The sequence below is a fragment of the Scatophagus argus genome, chromosome 15, assembly GCF_020382885.2.
Source record: "Scatophagus argus isolate fScaArg1 chromosome 15, fScaArg1.pri, whole genome shotgun sequence".
Lineage (NCBI taxonomy): Eukaryota > Metazoa > Chordata > Actinopteri > Scatophagidae > Scatophagus > Scatophagus argus.
The window spans coordinates 56,203-80,328 of record NC_058507.1 but is presented as its reverse complement, the minus strand read 5'-3'; the positions used below and the strand labels follow the sequence as shown (position 1 = coordinate 80,328).

At 43.7% G+C, this 24,126-nt stretch overlaps 1 protein-coding gene across 5 annotated transcripts in view; it reads right to left on the bottom strand.

Annotated features, from left to right (window-relative positions):
* Positions 1-24,061, bottom strand: part of tecpr2 (tectonin beta-propeller repeat containing 2) — a 29,979-nt gene extending 5,918 nt beyond the window's left edge. Inside the window, exons 1-24 of one of the 5 annotated variants that reach the window (XM_046413570.1) lie at positions 23,942-24,061; positions 23,338-23,482; positions 22,208-22,316; positions 18,589-18,729; positions 14,691-14,819; positions 14,345-14,476; positions 13,645-13,802; positions 10,999-11,152; positions 9,652-9,804; positions 7,872-8,004; positions 7,047-7,282; positions 6,729-6,942; positions 6,378-6,621; positions 6,029-6,278; positions 5,284-5,523; positions 5,126-5,193; positions 4,488-4,603; positions 3,134-3,307; positions 1,608-1,788; positions 1,297-1,438; positions 957-1,182; positions 740-829; positions 546-643; positions 314-449 (exon numbers count right to left, since the gene is read on the bottom strand). In XM_046413570.1, the coding sequence (XP_046269526.1) occupies positions 314-449; positions 546-643; positions 740-829; positions 957-1,182; positions 1,297-1,438; positions 1,608-1,788; positions 3,134-3,307; positions 4,488-4,603; positions 5,126-5,193; positions 5,284-5,523; positions 6,029-6,278; positions 6,378-6,621; positions 6,729-6,942; positions 7,047-7,282; positions 7,872-8,004; positions 9,652-9,804; positions 10,999-11,152; positions 13,645-13,802; positions 14,345-14,476; positions 14,691-14,819; positions 18,589-18,729; positions 22,208-22,288 (3,496 nt within the window). In that variant the 5' untranslated portion in view covers positions 22,289-22,316; positions 23,338-23,482; positions 23,942-24,061. Of the gene's footprint in view, positions 1-313; positions 450-545; positions 644-739; positions 830-956; positions 1,183-1,296; positions 1,439-1,607; positions 1,789-3,133; positions 3,308-4,487; positions 4,604-5,125; positions 5,194-5,283; positions 5,524-6,028; positions 6,279-6,377; positions 6,622-6,728; positions 6,943-7,046; positions 7,283-7,871; positions 8,005-9,651; positions 9,805-10,998; positions 11,153-13,644; positions 13,803-14,344; positions 14,477-14,690; positions 14,820-18,588; positions 18,730-22,207; positions 22,317-23,018; positions 23,163-23,337; positions 23,665-23,941 lie in introns of those variants that run through there. The other 4 variants (XM_046413571.1, XM_046413573.1, XM_046413574.1 and 1 more) reach the window with 4 other exon arrangements.
* Between the last annotated feature and the right edge of the window lie 65 nt (positions 24,062-24,126).

The following is a 24,126-nucleotide window of genomic DNA, read 5'->3' as shown; positions in this document are numbered from 1 at the left end:
CGCTTGCTGCTCCACTGTGGCCTCAGACAAACAGTCCTCATGCCAGGCAGTGACCACCACATCCTGTGGGGCATTGGAGGTGACACTGAAACCTTTTCAGATTGAATCGCATATAATCGCCCATAAACAAGCACACTCTCATTGTCTCTTTTTGTTTCGGTTGAAGGTGATGCACTTTGTGATTCTTGCAGCTCTTTAGTTCTATCAACATGGTTAAATGCACTCACTGTAAGTCACCATTGACAAAAGCATCAGATGATGTGATGTGATATATAACTGTGCAACTGTCCACCTGTTTTACTGATGTACGTACCAAGCTGACTGAGGTCCAGGGGCGTCCAGTGGAGTCCAATGGGACAGGATGGAGACAGTGTACGAATACTGACTCGGCCATGAGTGTCCAAACCCCACAGAGCATCACGACAGGCAGACAAGTGAGTCAGTTCTACCTGAGCACACAGGTAGATCACAGTAAAACATGAGCAGAACAGGCAGTGTAACCATCAGAGTGAATAGAAACCACAGTCGGAGACAGCTGTGTTTACTTCAGGTGGAAGAGGGACAGAAGACGGACGGAGCTCTCCATCCTGGTCCCAAACACAGAACAGGTCCTTCCTGCTCTGAGCCAACCACAGGAACATACCTGAGAGACAGGTAACACACACAGGTGTGTTTTATGTACAGATCTGGTCAGGGAACTTGTTGAGGTCTTAGTGAGTGTAGTGTACAGGTGTGTGACCTTCTCTGTGAGGCACAGCTGAAGATGTGATGAAGGTCCACCTGGTGGCAGAGACGGTTCCTCTGGGAACAACATTCTGCCAGAAAGTTCCTGAAGGAACCAAACACAAACAGCAGCTCAGAAACTAAAAACTGTACTTTAAGCTCTTTTCTGCTGTTACACCATGCTGTATTGCAGTATACTGTACTGTATGATACTGCACTGAATATATACTGACCCACGAGACTGCCACGGGCCAGGTGTAGCTGGTTCCGTCCTGAGGCGACCCAGACTCCGCTGGAGTTGGCACTGACCAGGCTCGGCTGGCACTGCGAGTACTGTGACAGGAAGGCCACCACCCGCTCCACTGGCGCCCTGGTTACCGTGGCAACACTCTGGGTAGCCTGCAGCAGTGTCTGAAACAGACTGCCCTGATCGAAGACCACATAGTCTGAAATACTGATCTGATGGAGATAGACAGACAGACAGACAGACTGACCGACTGCTGCGCTTCACAAGCAAACTGAGATGAAACCAGGACAAACTTTAAATATCAAACACAAAGCCTTTCTGCCTACCTGCCACCAGTGGTCATCGTCACCCTGAGGTCTGGACGAACATATGCCGGTTCGAAACCACAGACTGCCACTGCCATCCAGCGCCCAAGCTGTACCACCATCTCCCAGGGCAACACACATCAACTCCACACCCTGAGCCTCACTATGATGCAGCCACACACACACAGTAACATAATCGGTAAAAGCAGCAACATTCCAGTGTGAACTAACAGTGACAAAACACCTACTGAGTACCTGATGGTGTTGTACACCTAGCTGTGGTACTTCAGCCCTGATCTTTCTGCTGTATTACAATAGTATTACAGTATTACCTGACGGTGTCATACTTCCAACCCTCTCCCTCGCTGCAGTAGCTGTTCAGTCCTTCTCTGTAGAATAAAGCTTTGTGCTCGCTCAGAGCCCAGACCACGCTGCCTCTCACACACACCTGGCTGAACACACAGGGACAGTCCACCTTCACAGAGCGAGCACACGGTCGGTCCACACTCAGACCTGACAGACATGAACAACAAGTCGACGATTAAGACAAGAAAAGTTTGTGAGCCTGAAGAACGTTGTCCAAGAGGACACATGTATTGAATTGAACTGAATATTACATGAATTTAAAACTGCAGGTCCTGATGATACATTAGAACAACACACATACAATAACTCATATTTATCTTTATGTGGTCCGGTATTGTGAGTGGAAATGGCGTCACATGGAGCAAAACTAAAGAGTAAAACTCTGTAAAGCTGTAAGTTCAGTTTGAAACAGACATCACCAGGGTGCCCCCTGCTGCTCACAAAGAGACATTACTCTTCAATAGAAGCAACATCAGAACCCCCAACAACCCAACATCAGACTGTTGATGTTGTTCCTACAGATCACAGCGTGGTCTAGGAGAGCCATTACAGAAAAATGTCTTAACTGCTATGGAAATGGACAAAAGTATTCAGAACCTTTACTTAAGTAAAGGTATTAATACCACACTGTGAAAATACCCCACTGAAAGTGAAAGTCCATCCATCCATCCACCCATCCATCTTCTTCCACTTTATCCAGAACCAGCCATAGCCCCTCCAGCATGTAGCGGGTCTTCCTCTGGGCCTCCTCCCGGTGGGCATCCGAAACAGATGCCCGAGCCACCTCAACTGACTCTTCTCAATGTGGAGGAGCAGCAGTTCTACTCCAAGCTCCTCCCAGGTGACAGAGCTCCTCACCCTATCCCTAAGGGATCGCCCCGCCACCCTGTGGAGGAAGCTCACTTCAGCCACCTGTATCCGAGATCTTGTTCTTTTGGTCATGACCCAAAGTTCATGACCATAGGTGAGGATAGGAACGTAGACTGACTAGTAAATTGAGACCTTCACCTAACGGCTCAGCTTCCTCTTTACCACGATGGACCGATACAATGACCGCATTACTGCTGTCGCTGCACCGATCCGGCTGTCAAGTTAGGGTCAGTCCTGCATTCAAAACCTTAGACTTATTTAAATAAAAATATCGGTACATAAGTATTATCATCAGAAACACCCGATTCTCTTCGGGGCTAAATAAAGGAATTCTGATTCTGATTCTGATTTGGAGCCCAGTTATCCTGGGAGAACCAGGACCTCCAAACAGGTTCCTGACCTCACACAAACAGCCTGTTTCGGGCTCATCCCAGAGGCTTTTTAAAGAGCCGATTTAGCTTTTCTCAGCACATCATTTTAGTTCATCCTTCAGTTATTATTACTTATAATACACTTTGTTGAATCAACACCTTGCTGAGTTTCTTTGCGTTTCCTGTTTCTTCACAGCAGCAGGTCGTTCTTACTGATCATGAGAGACAGTCACATAGGTAGGCAACGCTACCTGTCTGCAGGTAGAGGTCTCCGTTGGTCCGGATGATCCAGGCGGAATCGTCGCTCAGAGCCACGAATGCTGCTTGCTCCACAGCTTTGTACCAATGACGTTTTCCTTTAACTGATACTTTAGCACAAGCAAACGCTGTCATGCTCTTCTGCTCCACCTTCCACAGCAGATTACCTGGTGGAATGGGCAACAGTTAGCATCTAGCTAATGCTACATATACACTATATTGCCAAAAGTATTCACTCACCCATCCAAATAATTGAATTCAGGTGTTCCATTCACTTCCATGGCCATGAGTGTATAAAATCAAGCACCTAGACAAGCAGACTGCTTCTACAAACATTTGTGAAAGAATGAGCCGTTCTCAGGAGCTCAGTGAATTCCAACATGGTACTGTGATAGGATGCCACCTGTGCAACAAAGTCCAGACGTGAAATTTCCTCGCTACTAAATATTCCACAGTCAACTATCAGTGGTATTATAACAAAGTGGAATCGACTGAGAATGACAGTAACTCAGCCATGACATGGTAGGTCATGTAAAATGACACAGTGGGGTCAGTGGATGCTGAGGCACATAGTGCATAGAGGTTGCCAACTTTCTGCAGAGTCAGTCACTACAGACCTCCAAACTGTGGCCTCAAGAACATTGCGCACAGAGCTTCATGGAATGGGTTTCCATGGCTGAGCAGCTGCATCCAAGCCATACATCACCAAGTGCAATGCAAAGCGTCGGATGCAGTGGTGTAAAGCACGCCACCACTGGACTCTAGAGCAGTGGAGACGCGTTCTCTGGAGTGATGAATCATGCTTCTCCATCTGGCAATCTGATGGACAAGTCTGGGTTTGGCGGTTGCCAGGAGAACTGTAATTGTCTGGCTGCATTGTGCCAAGCGTGAAGTTTGGCGGAGGGGGGATTAGGGTGCGGAGTTGTTTTTCAGGAGCTGGGCTTGGCCCCTGACTTCCAGTGAGAGGGACTCTGAATGCTTCAGCATACCAAGAGATTTTGGAAAATTCCATGCTCCTAACTTTGTAAGAACAGTTTGGGGATGGCCCCTTCCTGTTCCAACATGACTGTGCCCCAATGCAGAAAGCAAGGTCCATAAAGACATGGATGAGCAAATTTGGTGTGGATGAACTTGACTGGCCAACACAGAGCCCTGACCTCAACCCGAAAGAGGCCTTCACTAAAGTTCAAATGCGTGTAAAGGTAGATGAGCGGATACTTTTGGCAATATAGTACATGCACACCTGACAGTCTGTGTCTGCTTTAACAGGTGATAAATCAAATGTTTAAAGTGGAACCTTATAAGATTTTAGGTTTATTGTTGTGAGTTGTGATGTGAGCTGCTCACCTGAAGGTGATAATGCCACCTGGTGCACATTGTCTTCAAAACGCTGCCAGGTGAGTCCAGTTTCAGGCAGAGTGCTACAAAACAGTCCGCCTTTAAAATCCAGACACCAGACATGCCTGAAATGCATGTCACCTGTCAGAAACCTGTGAATCACCTGTCATTCTTTTACTCATTGTGTCAAAAAAAAAAAATATATATATATAAAATGTATACAAAACCAGTCAGGCCAACATTACCTTGATTCAGGTCTTACTCGTAATGAATTGTAATTTTATAGTTTGTTTTTCATTTATATTGGATGGGTTGGGATTAATAAAGGATATCCATCTATCGATCTATTTTTAGGAGTGATTGCAGAATTATCTGTTTACATAATGATGGGACAGAAGCTATGCAATGTAGTGAATTGTTTTAGTGTTTGCTGATCGTGTTTGTGTGTAAAGTAAAGATACCTGTGAATCACCTGTCAGAAACCTGTGAATCACCTGTCAGAAACCTATGAATCACCTGTCAAGTCACCTTTCAGATGCCTGCGAATCACCTGTTACATACATGTCAATCACCTGATGTCCACACACTACACATACCTGAAAACACAAGTAAGACTTTTGTAACCTGACAGTCAGCTGACTACGCACCTGTCAGTCACCTGTAGGCTCAGTATTCCACATCCTGGTCCTGAATATCCCATCCAGCTTTCAGCCAACTAGACAGAGAAAAGAAAAAAGCTGTATGGTACCTGCTCAGAGTCACCTGTTTGACAGATTCTCGTGTGTCTCACCTGGGTGAGTCTTACCTGCTCAGGTTTGTGTGTGTCTCTGTCCTGAGCATCCTGGTCCAATTGTCTGTCAATTGTCCTCTCCATATGACTGGACGGACAGTTGACGATGTCCCCCCTGCTGCCCTCAGGGGCTACAGTACGGCCGTAGATGTCTCCCTCTTCGTCACTGGACATACTGGGTTTTTTTTCCAGACTGGACACAGTGGAGTAAAACATCTGGTCCACCAGACCAACAGGGGGTGTCATGTCATCACCCTGTACAGACACATTCATTTGGCTCATGCCATTTAGTCCAAAAAAGGCATATTGAGGGCATTTAAATACAAAAGGAAAAAGCATTAGAAGTCATCAAACTTTAGAAGTGCAAACAAACAAAAGTAAGCATGTCATGGCATCTTTAGATGTAGCGTGAAAAGGGGTTAGATAGATAAATAGACAGATAGATACTTTATTGATCCCGAGGGAAATTCAAGGGTTCTTCAGTCTGCGGTACGAGATGGGCCTAACCCTAACCCGTAAGGAGGCTGTTCTGGAAGAGATCGGTTGAAAAGTGATTTAAGTGTCCTATACAGAAACTGGAGAGATGCAGGTGTCTAGTTCTAAACATGTGGGGGTTCCAGTGTTGTTGGCAGCATCCAATTAACTGATAGCTGTATTAGTGTAAACTTCACTTTAGAACTGATTGTAACTGCCCTCAGAGATGATATCATGATATATTTATGCTTATGCATGTATAACCGAAGCTCCAGCATCAACTCACCTCCTCCTCCCCCTGCTCTTCTCCAATCAGAGGACTCAGAAACTCATCCTCCTGCTCATCCATTGGCTGCTGCTGCTGTCCATCATCGTCCTCAGTTTTATGCATGTAGGAGAAGGTGCACTCCAGCAGCAGATCCACGTCCGGGGTTGGGGGAATGACTTCTGCCTCTGCACCAGGACCAGAGTCCATTCCTGGGTTCAGCTGATTCTCCAGACCTTGGAGGAACAGGGATCCTGGAGGGAGAAGAGAGCTGGGACAAGAAAACAAGCATGAGACAGATGGTGAGCAGGAGTAGGAAATAACGATGAGACTCAACAAAACTGCTGTCGACTGGTAGTCAGCTACAAACCCAGACTGGCTGGCAGAAGACTTCACCTCCTCTTCATCCTTTGCATCTCTGTTTAAATCTCCCCCCTGTGCTTCCTGGTTGTGGTCTTGTTCTGGGTAGTCCTGGTTTTGAAGGTCCAGACAGATGAGAGACGCCCGGTCACTCTGAGGAGTTCCACTTCCTCCGTCGCTACAGCTGCTGTCCAGAACTACTAACATGGAGTCTGAGTAGCTGCTCTCAGAGAGACGACTCCCACTGCTGCTATCTGAGAGACAAAACATTCAGTCAGTCATGACTCTATCACTTGTCTGTCTGTCTCTGTCTACCTGACTGTCTGTTTGTATCTGTCTGTCTCTCTGTCTGTCTGCTTGCCTTGTCGTCTCCTCTTCTTCTTCTTCACTCTGATGGCTTTTACCACCAGCTCCTGCTGCATCTCCCCCTGGTTCAGGGGAGCACTGTACCGTCTGGAGCTCAGCTCCCAGGATGTTGTCACAGGGACATTTCCACGGAGACTGTCCCAGGAGGTGACAGAGCTGCTGCGGCTGCGAGAGCTGCTGGTGAACAAACTGGACTGCTGCTCCATCACCTGGACAAACATTGAGAACAACAATTCACATCACATAGACTTTAAATAAATAAACTTCAAACAAGTATGGGAGACATCTTAGGGAGTGGACAGGTGTCAGTCACCTGCAGCTGCTCCTCCACCTCCTCCACCTCCTCCACTTCCTCCACGCCCTCCTCCTCTTCCTCTTTCTCTCCCTCGTCACTGTGCCGCTCCCACCCTCCTAATCTCTCTTCCTTCCCCCCACCTTCTACAATGATAGCCATGGTTCTGATTGGCTGAGCTGTTTCCACTGATCCATTTGGAGGGACGATGGTGGGTGTGGCCAAAGGTGATGACAGACGGACAGAGAGCTCAGACACTGAAGAATAGAGAGAGAGGAGTTCATCTTTTGGCCGTTTGTGGAAACTGCAAAATCTACAAAAAATTGCACATTTGTGTGATCTTTAAATAAAAGCACAGCTGGGGTCCACTGATTTAGCACTACTACTGTTAGAATAATGTGTTTGGTTGTAGTACTTAGAGTTGGGTCAGTCCCACAGGGCAGTTGGTTTGTTCTAGTATCATTGATTAACAGAGCTATTTTAAGTCAAGGGCCAGGGTTAGCATGGTAGTCGCAGTTATCAGAAGTAATACTACTTAAAGCTGAAGGTGAGTCTCTTGGGGCTGGAGATGTTCTATATTTATGTATTAGCAGTGGTATTTTCAGTGGGAGGATATGGGGTGTAGTTACAATCGCAGATGTAGTAGTAGTGCCATTATAAGTAACAGTAGTGGTGGTACTGGTAGTACTCACAGTGGGAGGCCAATCCCTCTGGGATGTTGGAGATGTTATCATATTTATCTATTAGCAGAGTCATAAGGTCAAAAGAGAGGCAGCGTAGGTTTAGGGTAGCTGATGCAGCAGTGGCAGTGGTACTATTACTACTAGTAGCAACAGCAGCACTCACGGTTGGATGCCAGTCCCTCAGGACTGTTGGAGAGGCGGATAATGTCTCTGTCCCCTTTCAGGATGAAGATCTCATTGTCACAACACGACACTGAAACAATGTCTCCACTGCTCTCCAAGGCTCCAATTATCACCTGAATGCATCAGACACAAAGGTGATCAGATACTACACACAATAAGGATTCAGACAGCGTAAGCAGCAAAGCGTAAAAGGTTATACTTTTACATTTAATCAGATCAAAGTGGCAAAAATGTGGTTAGAAGGGGCAACTGTGGCTCAGGAGGTAGTGTGGATCTTCCATCAGTCAAAAGGTTGGAGGTTTGATCCCCAGCTCTGGGGCAACATGCCAAGTGTCATGATGATGGATGTTCAATCTGTGTGTAAGCAGGGGCAAAAGTCTTTAGAATGGCTTGAAAAATTGCCAAAATGACCCTGGAAAAGATGTGCACCAGGGCAAGCAATGCGGATAAATCATTAGAAGGCAACGCTATGGCCACAATTATGGCAAATGGAAAGAAGTCGTTTGTGGTGGAGTGATTAATAATGCCCCCCCCAATTAGCCGACTGATGTGCCCTTGAGCAAAGCACTTAACCCCCGGCCGCCCCCAGTTTGCAGCCCACTGCTCCTGTGTGTTTCACTGCATGTTGCATGTTACATGTGTTTCAATCAGTGATGGGTTAAATGCAGAAAAGTAATTTCCCAGCTTGGGATTAATAAAGGACAATAAAAACAAAAAGAAAAAAAATATCTCAGACGTGACAGAAGATCAAGTCCTTCTGCCAAAAAAAGCTGGAAACATTGAATTGCGAGAGAGGTCCAGATTTTTCTTGATAACTGAAAAGACTGACACAGATTCAAAAATCTGAGAGGGCACTCTGGGTAGCAGGCCTACCAAAAAAGGGAACCAAGTCTCGTAAGACTTACCCCTGTGTCATGACTGTGAGGTTCCACCACTATGGTGGCAAAAAAATGTCAATTTTGAGGGTAGTAGGATTTTCTTCTTCCACAATCTTTTCAGCAGAAGTCGGAAAAAACATTGAGATTTTAAGACCAAAGAGCAGCTCCAATTGACCAGGACGCAGAATTATGGCTTAAATTATAAAGCAACTCCGAGGATCACCGTGAAGAACACTACCAAGACTTCTGACTACGAAGTCTGAAGAAGCAGAGGTGCACCGACTGCAGGTTAAATTCAAACTTTTACTCATGGAATATCTAACTTTCCCACCTAGAGGTAAAACTGGTATATTTTTTTATATATGGAATCCTTTGCTCAATTATGTGAGACCTTGACTATCCTAAAATAAAATAATGGCTGAAGATTGAGTGGATGATTTGTTGTCTGTAAATCAATTATGATTTTGTTTATTCTTTTATTTATTTTCTTCTGATATCCCACCATGCTTGTGAACTAAGACTGTACTGAGCCACATGTACCATTTTGGAGGGATTGTGTTGGTGGAGGGGAGTTTTCAGAGGAAGTTGGTTTGAGTGTTTAAGTGAGTGTGTGTGTGTGTGTGTGTGTGTGTGTGTGGAGGTAAAAGCAATATTCACACACTGTTAGCATTCGGTCATTAAGATTCACACACCCTCAACATTCACACAATCAACACAAATCAACAAGAATTCACAAATATCTTTGTGTATAGGGGTGGTAACTGTGCATGAGAACATTAGAACCTCCTTAACCACTACTTTAAAAGAGGAAACCCAGTATCTCGTTAAGACAGTCAAGCACAAAGAGGACTCATTAGCACAGCAGAATAGTAGTTGTAGTACCTCATTAAGACAGTCGAGGACGTAGATACTATACTCATTCCAGCTGAGGATCCAACCCTCTCTGAGGAAACAGGTGAGCAGGCCGAGCTGTCTGTCTGCTGGACGGTAAGCTCCGATTGGACAAGGACGAGGAAACAACTCAAACTGGGGAATCTGAGTGTGAAAGGTAGACAGACAAAAAGTGTTTTCAACACAAAGTCTAGCTGTCTTAGTAGCAGCAACATTAGCAGTAGAACCAGTAAAGTATTTGTTTTACACGGCTCCAATATAAGTGCCTGAAAACAGTAACTTCAGTAAGGGTTAGGGTTAGGGGTTAGCATAGCACCACCTGACCATCCATCCATTTTCTATACCGCTTATTCGTCAGGGTCGCGGGGGGGGGGGTATGCTGGAGCCTATCCCAGCTAACTACGGCTGAGAGGCGGGGTACACCCTGGACTGGTCGCCGGTTAATCGCAGGGCTGACCCACAAAGACAGACAACCACACACTTGAATTTCACACCTAGGGGCAATGTAGAGTAGCCAATTAACCTAATGTGCATGTTTTTGAGATTGTGGGGGGAAGCTGGAGTACCCGGAGAAAACCCACGTAGGCAAGGGGAGAACATGCAAACTCCACAGAGAAGGGCCCAGACAGGGATTCAAACCTTCTTGCTATGAGGTGACAGTGCTAACCACCGAACCACCATACAACAAAAAATATAAAATATAGTAAAATATAAAATAAAATATAAGATATAAGATATTTACATATACAGAGTTCAGTAGTTTAAACTAGACAACTGGACTTCCAGTCCAACCTGCCAACTACAGGCCTGGCAAAAAATAATATCAGAATCTGTTAAATCACAATCCTTGATCTGAATTGCAATCTTTTTTCTCAGTTTTGAAGAGCCATGTAGATCATAGCCAGACTTGAAATAACTGAGGAATTTCTCCATTTTCACCATTAAAACACAGCATTTCATTAGAGATGGTTATTCTTTGGCATGAACTTTTCATCCAGCATGTTACAAGCTGTAACTCATGTTGTAGTGTTTACATCACCCAAGGTGGACCCATATGCAGCAATCTGACTGGCATATTCACCTAGACGATTACATCACTATTGATCTGTTCATATAGCGCAGATGTGCTGGTCAGTTTGGTCATGTGAAGTTTGGAAACACAAGACGTCATTACATGTCACAATCTGTAGAATTTGTGTGAAAAGTAGATATTGGATATTGGATACTGGATAGATTACCCACAGAGAACCTGAGCTTGCAGATTTGTCTGGTTCCCACATTACTGCTGTAGTAGTACGAGTACTAAATGTAGGTGCTGGCAGTACGTTCCTTGATTACCTGTGTGTTGAAGAGTGGTTTGAGCAGTCGGGTGTCCTCCACCTGTCCTCTGATGTCAGACCTCCACAGTCTGAGTCCAGGTCGAGCAGCGAACACCTGAAGATCGCTCTGTTTACAGAGACCTGGCAGGAAGCAAGCTCCAAACCTGCCGCTACTGCCACCAACAGGAGAAGCACTGTTACGCCAAAATCCACTTAAAACTACTGTCAAAATGTACAGCAACTGTCTTGGACCTGGATGTCCATCCTCCAGGAGATCCAACCTTTGTTCTTGTCTCTCTCCATCCTTATGTGACTGTTGTCCTTGTCAAAGTAATATTTAGCTCAATCTATTTACACATTCAGCTAGTTGATGCTCTCTGTGGAGGATCAGGTAACATTCTGATCTACCGTACTTTACTTAGTTTCTTCTTACTTATTTTTTTTCGTTGTGTTACAATCTGGTCTGCTCTGACTGGTCTTGCAGTGAGACTGGTCAGACTATGTCTGACAGAGCCAGTTAGTCACTGTTCTGGCCTCTTGGGTTTGGATAGTGCCTCAGATCTTGGATCTCTTTTGAATGTTCATTATCATCAGTGTGTTTCTGCCTCATTCTGCTCTCCATGTGTTTATATGTCTACATGTGAAATGTAACTGCCGAGAGTGTAACTATTCTCTATGGTCACTGAAAATCCGATTTTAAGAGACAGAGCTTACAAGCAGGATTTGATACATCACAAATAGCTTGGAAGCCAGTCCTGGTCCAGTACTCATCGTACAAGAGTGTGATTTGGAAACATGAAGCCCTTGGTGCACAAACACTGAACATGGACTTCACAGTGAAGCAGGAGACGTCTTGTATCCATCAGATAAACTTGTGAAATGAAAAATATTTTATATTCATATATTTGTATGAATTCCCTGCAGAAAACTTAGACACATTAGAGAAATTTTATATATGCCTTAATACACGTGTGGAAGTCTGGTCTGTTTTCTTCAAGGTCTCCATGGTGACAGGAGGTCATGTGAGTCAGGTCTGTTTGGTAGTACCTGCAGAGAATGTCCACCCGGATCCATTCTTTAGATGTGTCTATAGCACACGTGTCAAACCCACGGCCCGCAGGCCACATCCGGCTCGCCGTATAATTATATCGGGCCCGCGAGCTCATTTCATATAGATCTATTATCATTGTTACCAATGGCCCGCCAATATGAAGCGCTGATCACACACAAAGTACAGGTCCCATAATGCAGCGCAACGGCCGCCTTGCTTTAATATTGGCTACCTGGAAACATTCCCGCATCAATCAAGTCGAGCTCTGTTGCTGTATACAACTGAGGCTGTTGGCCTCGCTTGCTCTTTTATGATTACTTTCAGCACAACAACGTCTCTACTTGCGCAATTAGCGCACTGCTCCCTCCTGTCGGAAAGCGGTCACAACATGCTCATCAGTGCCGCGCCGGGCTCGAAAGGGTGATGTAACGGAGTGGGAAAACCGCAATGCATTGTGGGCTTTTTGGGCAACTGAAAAGTGTGGTTACGCTGGCTGCTTGCGTGATGCTGTTCTTGTGTTCTGTTGTTTTGTTTCAACAAGTTAAAACATGGTGCCAATGTGCTGTGTATCGTTAACTGCCACGATCGTTTACATGATCGCTTCGGTAAAACAAACGATTGGGTGATTTTTTTTTCTCATTTCCTACGTGCATGCAAACCCAAGGACCTCGGATGTGTGAGCTAACGAGGAGACGCCGAATGGACTGGGTAGCAGCCGTGAGACGACCAAACATCACTGTCAACACAATCACCCGAAACATGTTGGTGTGTACACGGCATTTTCAGACTGGTGTTGGTGGTGTTTTTCTGAAAATAAAATGAATGGTTGCTAATCTTCCTCTGCTTATTTCTGTTTATCCTTAACATGTCACTGATACGTCAGGCACAGGTAAACCTCCTCACCTGCTACCTGCTCATATGGTGACAAACACCAGGCCTGCACTTTACAAAGAAAGTTAATAAAACTTTGCCTGATGGTGATAATAAATATTGTAGTTCACTAGCATTATGTGAAACTATATTCCAACTACTTTAATTGAGCCATAAGAAGTCCTCCGTGAGATCATGTGCCATTTACTCAAGCAATAATGTCTTGCAAGTCTTTTCAGTTTATTACAAACATTCTTGTGAGAAAAGCCCTTTTTTTCAAGGTTTTTTGCAGCATGTTTGTATTTCTAACTTGTTTTGACAGGAGATTTTATTATATATACATACATATATATATATTTATTAATTTATTTTATTTATTTTGGAATGATATTCCTGTCTGTTTTTATTCTGTATGTTTAAAAATGTGTTCAAAGTGTTCTAGATCGCGGGCCGATCTAAAGTGTGCTTTGAGTTTTGGCCCCACATGCAACTGAGTTTGACACCCCTGGTCTATAGTAAATCTATTGTGCATATGTTTTTTAATTAGCGAAGGGGTCATGTTCAAGGTGTAAAGGTGAGGATTAGATAAACCTTAACCCAAGCCCAACCCTAACAAAGTGTTAAGTTTCTCTTTAACTTAGCAGGTTTCTTACATTTACATCGAATAAAAAAAAACTGTGTGCGTTCTATATCATGGGCTGTGTTGCATGCATGTTGTGCATTCCATGTATGTAGAGTGTTTACCTCTTGCGGGGCTTAGTACCCAGCTGCTGGACTTCCTGTTTCTGTGTGCAATAAAGCAGAGATCTCTGCTGTGTTGAGACCAGGAGCACCTGGTGACTGTACTCCATCTGAACCACACCTGAGGACTCCTCAAACAGCAGCACAGGTTTACATACCCCCTAAACACACACACACACACACACAGTGGCATTTTCATCACTTTTGAGGACATTACATTGACTTACATTAATTTCCTGGAGGCTTAACCACCACCTGACCATAACAATAACATTGCCTTGCCTTGCCTTATCCTAACCTAACATTAACCTAATCCTAATCTCAACCTAACCTTAAAGCAACTCTTCACCCTAATATTTAATGAATTACATTGTGAAGACTTGCATTTTGTCCTCATAAGTAAGGAAGGTCCTCACAATCTGACTGTGCAAACCGATTTATGTCCCCACAACTACAGAAATACACACACACACACAGAGTCAGGGTGGTCTGTATCATCTAGAGCTACATCACTCGATTATCTGATTAGTCTTCACTGATTAATCATATCAGTAATTCTTCAAGCAAAACTTATAAACTCTAAAAAACTCTACAGCCAGCTTCACAACCTGAAAAGTTTTCTGCTTTTCTTTGTCATATCTGACATTATATTGAATATCAGTATATTGTATTGTGTTAAACTGTTGTGTAGTTGAGGTTTCACCTGGTCCAGTTCCAGAGATGAGAACACAACCCGCCCTTTATCATCTCCAGAGAAAAGTTTCATCCCATTGGTGCTCCATGCCAAAGACGTGACTGAGCCTTTATGGAGGCCAACCACATCGAAACGCCTCAACTACACATAAGCAGAAAGACAAGCGTGTTAAGACTTCACAGAGAGAGACAGGTGTGTTTCATTTTAATGAACCCTGACTGACCCTCAGCTGACTCTTCACTCCAAGACTTGGCCAGTAAAGTCTTACAGACGATTCTTTAACTTCTTTCTTTGATTGCTGGTTACAGACAGCTCCTGTTGTATCTCTCTGAAACTCACCTGTCCAACGTCTCACCTGTTTGTTACGACCAGGAAGTGGAGACACAAGCTGGAAGACTGCAACTCGACCAGACGCTGTGCCCACCGCAACCAGATCATCAAAACAGCTGAGCAGCTTCACAGCTGTGATGGCATCACCCTTTCCCTGTTACACACACAGAAACGCACACAGGAAGTCACGCTGCTTTTCTGTTTCTGCATCTCTTTAAGCCCACTAAAATATCTACTTTAATATTAAACCACTCTAAATGTGACAAACACAAGCACCACCTGAACACTGCTGATCACATTGCATTGTGGAATACTGAGGACACTGTTTCAGATAGTCAAGTTCAAACAAATTCAAGCTGTCATCAGCCTGACAGTCTATGAATTTCAAACCGCTGCTGTGTCCCTGTTTTCCCCAGAAACACAGAGCAGCTTCACCTCCTTCACCTTCACTGACTGAGGGCCTTTTAATGAGCTCTGGAGACGAGAGTAGTGAAGCCACTCCAGGTTTCCGGTTGTATTGGTCTCTGGAGCCTCTCCTGTCCAGGTCTGGGTACTGACCTTCACTACCCTGATGGCACTGACTGACTTGATTCAGTACTACAGAGTACTGAAAAATGCCTTTTCATTTGGTTCTGCATTTCAATACAAAAGCAGTAAATCTCATCAGCATCGTGGATGTAACACTACACATATGTAAAAGCCAGAGTGCTCAAAGACAGACAGAGTGTGACAAAGATCCTCTTTGGTTCAAAAGAGACAAAAATCCAAGGTACACAAAAGGTATAAAAGCAGACAGTTTGAGCCACTGTACATGTCACATACCACTTTAACATATGTTGTTCATGTTTTTAATAATTTCACCATGAATTAGCCATGTGAATAAAGATTTTTATCATTTTTCCCAGACGAAAGTCTTGTTTGTTTTCTCTTTTTTGATGCATGCAAGATGCAAGTACTGAGCTCTGAAAAGGAGTTCCAGAATGTCAGGCTGGTAAGCTGGTTCAAGTCCTGTCTATCAGATAGACATCACTTTGTACATGTAAATCACCACTCGTCCATGCACATGCACAAGATTAGCCATGGTGTTCCACAAGGTTCTGTGATTGGCCCAATCCTATTCACAATCTATATGCTCCCACTAGGCAATACGACACCCAATTGTATTTATCAGTGAAGGGGGGGTCCATCACTGCAGTATTCTGGAGAAGAATAAACTGCTAAGCTTTGAAAGCTTTGGCGATTTGTGCTTTCTCAAATTAATGTTCAAGTGTATCAATAATTTAGCACCCGAGCCCCTCAGCTCGTTTGTTCAGAGACAAAACAGCAACAGAGTCACCAGAGGTTCCATAAATGATAACTGTGGCATTCCACGCTGCAGAACCTCATTTGGTCAGTCTGCCTTCTCTTGCAAAGGAGCAAAGCTGTGGAATTCCTTGCCAGCTGAGCTCAAGACTATGTCTAAGTTTACAGCATTCACCATTAGAGTCAAGTCTAGGCTTACAAGTAACCAAACGTGTACCCATTTGTAAATATCACTGTGAGAGTGAGAGTGTGAGTGAGCGGTAAGTGAATTAGTGTTTTTAAATTTTGTTGGTTCTCCCTGTGTGTGTGTGTGCATGCAGAAATGGTGTGTGTTAGTATGTGTGTGTGTAGAAAGGCTCAACCAGGAACAGGAGTTGTGAATTAGCATTAGCTATAAACTCTTGTGCAACGCATCAGCTGCAATGCTTTTTTTTGTAACTATGTTTGATTGAACTTGTCCCTGTTAAATAAAAAATAAATAAAATAAAATACATGAAGCCTAATGAAAGAAATCAGCTAACACAACTGCAATCTTGTGCTGCAGATATTAAGTCGTGGATGACCCACAACTTTCTTCTACTGAACACAGACAAAAATGAGGTTCCACTAGTTGGTCCAAAATATCTTAGACAATCTTTAGCTAATGATATAGCCTTTCATAACGGACTAGCTCCTGCCTCTAGCACCATTGTAAAGAACCTGGGTGTTAGCTTTGATCGGGACTTGTCTTTCAACATTCACATAAAACAAATCTTGAGAACTGCGTACTTCCACCAAAATCAGACATGTCCTTTCCTTAGATGCTGCTGAAAAGCTCATCCATGCTTTTGTTACCTCCAGGCTGGATTACTGTAACTGTAACTCTCTTTTGTCAGGATGCCCTAAAAAGTCCCTCAGAACTCTGCAGCTCATTCAGAATTCCGCAGCTTGTGTTCTGACTAGGACTAAGAGGCGTGACCACATTTCACCTGTGCTGTCCTCTCTACACTGGCTTCCAGTAAAATTTAGTGTATTTAGAGTAGAATTTAAGATCCTCCTCCTAACCTACAAAGCCACGCATGGTCTGGCACCATCATATATCACTGATCTCTTTGAACCATACCAGCCCTCTAGGGTGCTGCGTTCCTTAGATTCAGACTTACTGGTAATACCACGAATCTCCAAATGAAGATATGGAGCCAGAGCCTTCATTTATCAGCCTCCTCTTCGGTGGAACCAATTACCAGCCTCAGTTCGGGTGGCAGACACCCTCTCTATGTTTAAGAGTAGACTTAAAACCCTAATTTTTGACAAAGCCTATAGTTAGGACTGTTCAGGCTCTGGACCAACCTTTAGTTATGCTGCTATAGGTTTAGATAGCTGGGGGAGATCCTTAGACACCGAGCTTTCAGAGCAGGGGCACTCACTCATCATGTCCCATCACCGGTACAGCACTAACTCGTCCTCTCCCCCGGAGCTGTGGTGCTCCATCTTTTCTCAGCACTTCCGGAGCATGTTGCTGGATCAAGAATCTCCTACCCCACCCTCCTGAGGCTTGGTACCGCTGCTGGATCCAGAACCCTCTCTATGGCCCTGCCTGGATCCTGCTGCTCCTGCTCTGCACTGTTCTGTCTATCCTCCCTGCCTCTCCTCTCTCAAACTCCTTTGTCTCTATATCTCCCCCTCTCCTTTCTCTCTCCATTTCCCTTCCCTGAATTAAATTGAATTGAATTGAACTGAAATGAATTGAATGTCCTACTACAACAAACACTGCTGTTAGAATAAGAAACATTAAATAAAAAAGTGTAGATACAACAGTATTGTCCTCTGGTTTCTACGAATGCTCCTTTTGACAGTTATTTATAGCTTTTATATAGTCCAGTACTGTCCAGCCATCCAGCTTGACTAACAAGTGCAGAGTACAGTTAGTCCAGCTTCTACAGGTCTTTGAGCTGCTTCATGCTTTCAAGTGAGTACTTACACCATGATGTATAATTTTCTTTCCGTTAAAATGCATTAACTGGTACTGAAGAAAATGTCACTCAGGAGCTGGTTCTGAGTCAGTATATCAGTGTACCCAGCTGAGTCCTTCAATTGACTGGCAACCAGCTCAGGGTGAACCCCGCCGCTCGTCCGTAGTCAGCTGGGACTGGCTCCAGCCCCCCACAACACTGACGGACAAGCGGTATAGAAAATGGATGAATGGATGGATAGACAATACCAAGCTGTACTCTGGCCTCACATGGATCAGCTGAGTCCTTGGATATGGTGTTCAAGTCAGACAGCTGCTTTTTCTGTCTGATCTCTGTCAGCCATTTTGAAGCCAAAATACTTCCACAATCTGCTTCTAAGATGGTTCTGATTATGTGATCAGCTTGACTTTAATCATTTTTTATTGATTAGGTAAGTTTACTGATCAGTCCACAATGTTTAAGACTGCAGGTCAAGTTGATCTGCTGGACCACAAGGCAAACTACTACAATCACGGTTGAGTTTATAAACTGTTTAGTCTGAATTTACAGTTTGAATATTTAGTTATTCCACAGTGCAAATAACAGTTTTGAATAAAAAGTGACAGCCACACTGAGGACTGAACCAGGATCCAGACACAACAGATACCACAGAAGAAGACAGGCCCTGACCTCTAGGCTGTACTTATTCATATGTGCAAGGCGACGACAGTACAGGTAGAGCATCCCGATGCTGCTGCCCACCGCCAGGAAGTCACTGCTGCTGTCCAGAGCCGTAAGGTAGACCAGGACAGACCTGAATCCACGCTGCACCTGCAGGAGAGAGAGAGGCAGGGGCTGGGTGTTGCATGTGTGTTCAACTAAGGATAGGTCAAATGCTGAAGACAAATTCAGCATGTGTATGTAAAAATATATATACGAATAAAGTGATTCTTAATTCTTAATCATGGCAGGTGTCAGAGACTCAATGATGATGATGATAATGAAAATAAAACAGACATGTTATCAGTAACACAGTGTGTCAATATTAATAAAAAAGTGATTTAAGGTGAACTTTAATATGAATGAATTTGCATCCTCATATCTTCAGGCAGAGTTCAGATCTGAGTCCTGTCTGAGGATCCGAAACTTTCAGAGGAGCAGCAGATCTGCTCAACAAAGTGCTTTAAAGGTGACCAGTAAAATTTGAAAATGGGCTCTAAAGATGACTTGAAACCAGTGAAGAGGCTCAAACTGGACTGATGTTTTAGTTGAAGGTTGAGCAGCTGCGCTCTTGACTTTAATCCTGAGCAGAGGGTGAATTACAAATTCTTACAGAGATGAAATACAAGAATGAATGAGTTTTGAAATGCTACTCACTAGATTAAAGACATCCTGGTTGAAATTCAAGACTCAAAACATTATCTAGACTATACAAGGGCCTACAAGAGGTTAAAACAGCAAACACAATCTACATAAAATGGGGACATGGAGACCAATGATGTCCTCCCAGTGGAATTTTGTTGAAATGTTGTGAATTTCAGTTGAGAATACCCTGTTCAGTTTCATGGAGAGTGGCTATCGGGGAAGCCAATCATTACTACATATTTTAGGCACGCCTGACAACAAATTGTTTTTAGTGTAAAATCCATGCAAAATGTGAAACCATATTTGGCACAAAAATTACTTTCAACTGGACAGAACTGTATATTGGGCTTTTACATTCAAAATTTATTAATATAAAAACAAAATACTTTTAGATTTGTAGACACATGATTACAGATCTGTTCTCATTTAGCTGGAGAAAGTTTACTTCTGACAGACAAGATAATAAATCATGAAAACTGCCCACTTCACTGCCTTATAATGGGACATAAAGATAAGCGTCATCCACATAATAGTAGTTCTGTATGGTATGTCCCATGTATGTACAGAACATATCAGGCCCAGTGATGGAGCAATAGTCAACACCACAGGTTCGAGGGGCCCCAGAAAAGGAGGCATCAGTCACTGGTGATGAAAGATGAAAAAAGAAAGATGATGAAAGTGACATATTTTGTCATTGGAGGGAACTCACTCCAACGAAATTTGTGCTCTGCATTTAACCCACCCAAGTGACGTGCACACACACACAGCAAACCCGGGGCAGTGGGCGACCGCGTGCAGCGCCCGGGGAGCAGTGGGGGTTAGGTACCTTGCTCAAGGGTACCTCAGCCATGGACACCGGTACGGGGAATCGAACCAGCGATCCACCGGTTACGGGTCCGACACCCTAACCGCTGATCCACGACTGCCCCACAACTGTGATGAACCAGTCTCGAGGAGGGTTCCTGATACCAACCCACTCAACCACCCGTCTGTGCTGTCAGATGGTCTGATTTCTTCTCCACAACTTTACATGAACTGTAAATCATCTGCAGATGTGACTGGGTTTAGTTATTGTTATGTGTAGTTACAGTGGTGAAGACCCCATGAAAGCTGTCAGCAGAGTTTGTATTGAGGACATGAAACAGTTGACACTGTGGAAGAAGGAGGTGAAAGGACGAGCTTAACAGCTTTGTAGTCAAAAACGAATAAATTTGATCAACACTTTCAAAGAGATTACAATGGACAGTGAGTGGGGCCTTCAACTGACATGTAAAATGAAAAGATTTCACAGTGTCTATAACATCTACAGTAAACCAAATCTGACAGACTTCCTGAAATAAAATCATGGCAGAGATATAATTTTAATATTTCAGCCAGTGGACTGGAATCACAGGCAGCCACATCTTCACTGAAGAGAAACTCCATCTCAGAAGAGAGAAGCTACCAGCCCAGCGAGCAGACGCCAGTCTTATCATGGATATTGGTGAAGGTTCTCAGTTACACAGTCTGTGTAGTAAATTCTTAGGGCATCTGGACTTAGGTTAGGGTTCTTGAAGACGTTTTGCCTTTCATCCAAGAAGCTGAGTGCAGAGTGCAGAGTATTTAACCTGTCAGTATTGGGTATTGAATGTCTAAACAAAAGGGGCTGTAAGCCCATAGGCTCATTCCTGAAGTGGGTTGTTACATCCACCTGGGAGAGATGACAAGGGTCGTTAAGGAGTCTGATGGGTGCAGCCCTCCCCCCCTCTCTCTTGTTAACTGAGTTGTTGTTGTGTGGTCACCTGAGTTGTTATGTTAAAAAGGGTCATTTGAATGAGACTGGGCTGTGAATCTCCTGGGCAGAGAAGCCAGGAGGGCCCTGTATGTGGGGGACAGGTTGTGGTGGAGCCCACCTCCTCTGTTGAGTGAAGGGTCTTCCAGGTAAACAAAAATGGCTTGTTTTACTCCTCTCTCAAACCATCTGTCTTCCCTGGCTAGAATATGAACCATGTCTTCTTCAAAGGAGTGTCCTCTGGCTTTGAGGTGCAGGTGGACTGCTGAGTCCTGTCCGGAGGTGTTGGCTCTCCTGTGTTGTGCCATACGTCTGTGGAGTGCTTGTTTGGTTCCCCCAATGTATAAGTCAGCGCATTCCTCACTGCACTGCACTGCATATACCACATTATCTAGTTTGTGTCTGGGAGTTTTGTCCTTAGGGTGTTCCAGTTTGTGTCTTTAAGTGTTGCTGGGTTTGTAATACACACCAGATCCCAATCTGGTGTGTATTAAAAATCCTCCTGCGTTTCTCTGATACTCCTGCAATGCATGGAATAGCGATGTTCTTCCTCCTGTTGTCCTCCTTCTCTGTTGTCCTCTTTCTGTTGCCTTTCATGAAAACCCAGTTCGGATAACCATAAGTTTTACTAAAACTTAAAAAAAAAAAATAAAAATAAAACTGAAGAAGTTTCTTGGATGAGAGGCAAAACGTCTTCAAGAACCCTAACAAGTCCAGATGCCCTAAGAATTTACTACACGTCTTATCACAGAGGTTGGCAAACGCCTCCTTGCAGACAGTGGGGGAGCAGGATATTTGTTTAAATGCACCACAGATGACCAAACAGTTTATGATATTATACACCATCAAGTTCAGACTGCCTGACAGGGCAAACATGGTAAGTAACATGGTAACTGACTGTGGTGATAACTACAGAACACCTGACCTCTGTCCTAGCTCACCTGTCTGCAGTGAGTTCACTCTGTGAAATACTGGATCAGGTCCAGTATGCTGACTTGAAACCTCTGGATTCCTGATGGACATGTTTGTCCCACAGTGCAACTCTCAGAAAGAAAGGAGCGACTGATATCTGCACACAGCAGGTGAAGAGATGTTCAGCCAATTTAGCCAATTTTAGTTTGGGCTGGATGTTGGCCTGGTTTTGAATAGAAGAGGTCTGAGAAGGACTGGTACCTTGGATGGGATGGCGTTAAGCAGGTAGTAGAGTGGACAGAACTCTCTTAGGACTGATGGTGGGGTCGGCTGGGCCGCCATATTTCTGTCAAAGTGGACTCAGCTGCACCTGAAAATCCGTTCAAAACTTCAAAACTGAGAAGAGGAGGAGAGCATTTTGACAATCACGGTTTAACTGTAGCCATACACATTCTGCTTCCTATGCACACGTTTCCTTGAGGTCAGCAATTTAGCACTTTATTTCAGTTCGAGTTTACGATTTACTTGCCGTTTCTCCTACAATAGTCTCTTCTTGTAAGCGTCACGGAATGCGCAAAAATGTAACATAATTTTAAGGGATTTTGGTGGCCCAAACGTTCACCGAATTAAAGAGAATACTTTATCAACTTGTTAAAGGCCTTATGTCTGCTTAGTAATTTGACATAGTTTCGCTAAAATGAACACGTACGTAAAATTGACATATTGTTTAATGAGGTTTGGTATGACGAACGTCATGAACGTCCTGTGCCCTGATCAGGTTGAAAGAACTCCAATGCACCAACCTCAATTACAAAAACCTCCTCTTTATTGTTCCCTTTTCCTTTATCTAGCAACATAAAACACCGTTAAAACAAGACCTTAAGTCACGGTTTTATGATTTTTCTGCAATCTCTCCTGCACTATTCTTCCCTTACTAAAATCACGGAGGGTGGAAACGAATCGTGTGAACAAACGTAAACAGCTGAGATTTAACGCAATTCAAAGGCTGTTTGGGAGACTAGACATATACCGAAATACATAAAACAGTTTTCCGAAGTATAAGAAATCTCACATCATGCTTGGCACTAGATTTATGCTCGTCAAACTTGAGAGATACTAAATTGACTATTTCTTGAACGGAGTTTGTGTGACGCTGTCGCTGGGGGAGATGATGCCACCGTCAAGTTACCAATAGCTCAACAGCTTGTTCTGAAATCTGACAGCAGACATCCTCAAAACAATATAATGTCATTAACAACAATAAACATCATGTTGTTTACTATCATAGCTTCTCAAACACCGAACCCAGGCTAGCTAACATCATATGAAACCAGCAAATTCGGCGTTAGCATGGGAGGCTAACGATAGGAAGAAGACGGTGAGCCACTTACTAAGACTTCACGATGAAGGTTCCCTCTCAGATATTGTTACGGATGTTTTAATTACAGTAGGATGTTTAAAAATGACAGATGACATCGCCCTGTTTGACAGCTCTCATCCTGATACTGATCTGCTGTCAACAAACGGCGCCTCCTGCTGACAGTGCAGATAATAACATCCTTTATTTTCTGTTTAATTTTTCTGTTTACATTTTTTTTCCCCAAAGACCCATTAATCGAAGTCTGTATTCCCTCTCAATGTCTTGATTAACTATTTTCAGACAGAGAATAATTTCATAAATAAATGTATTAATGAATGGCAGGAAGCGGAAACTCAATAACTACTGGTTGGAAAACCTGGAAACAGGATCTGTTCTTCCATTTAAAATCTTAAGCCATTGAGTACTGAGTTTTGACACTTTAAATAAGTTATTAAGAAGACTTATGTAATACATTTTCTAAACATTTGTTTAGTGAGAGAAGTGGGAATTTGACAATAAAACAGATGAACCTAAACTATCTATGAAATCACCAAATTTCCATAAAAAGATATATTTTCTGGCTTATAAATCCGCATATAATTTTATTTTATAGAAATGTCATCACAAGTACTTACCTTAAATGCTAATTATTTAAATAAGATAACAACATTAAAATATTTAATATTGTAGTTATGAGTTCGGTCCGTTGGTGGATCCGGGCCGGTAAGTGCGCGCTCCCGCTCCTGCTGACGGCCAAGCTAGGCTAGTACAAAACGCCCCCAACTATCCGTTACCTGCTGCCGTTATCACCCCTCCCGTT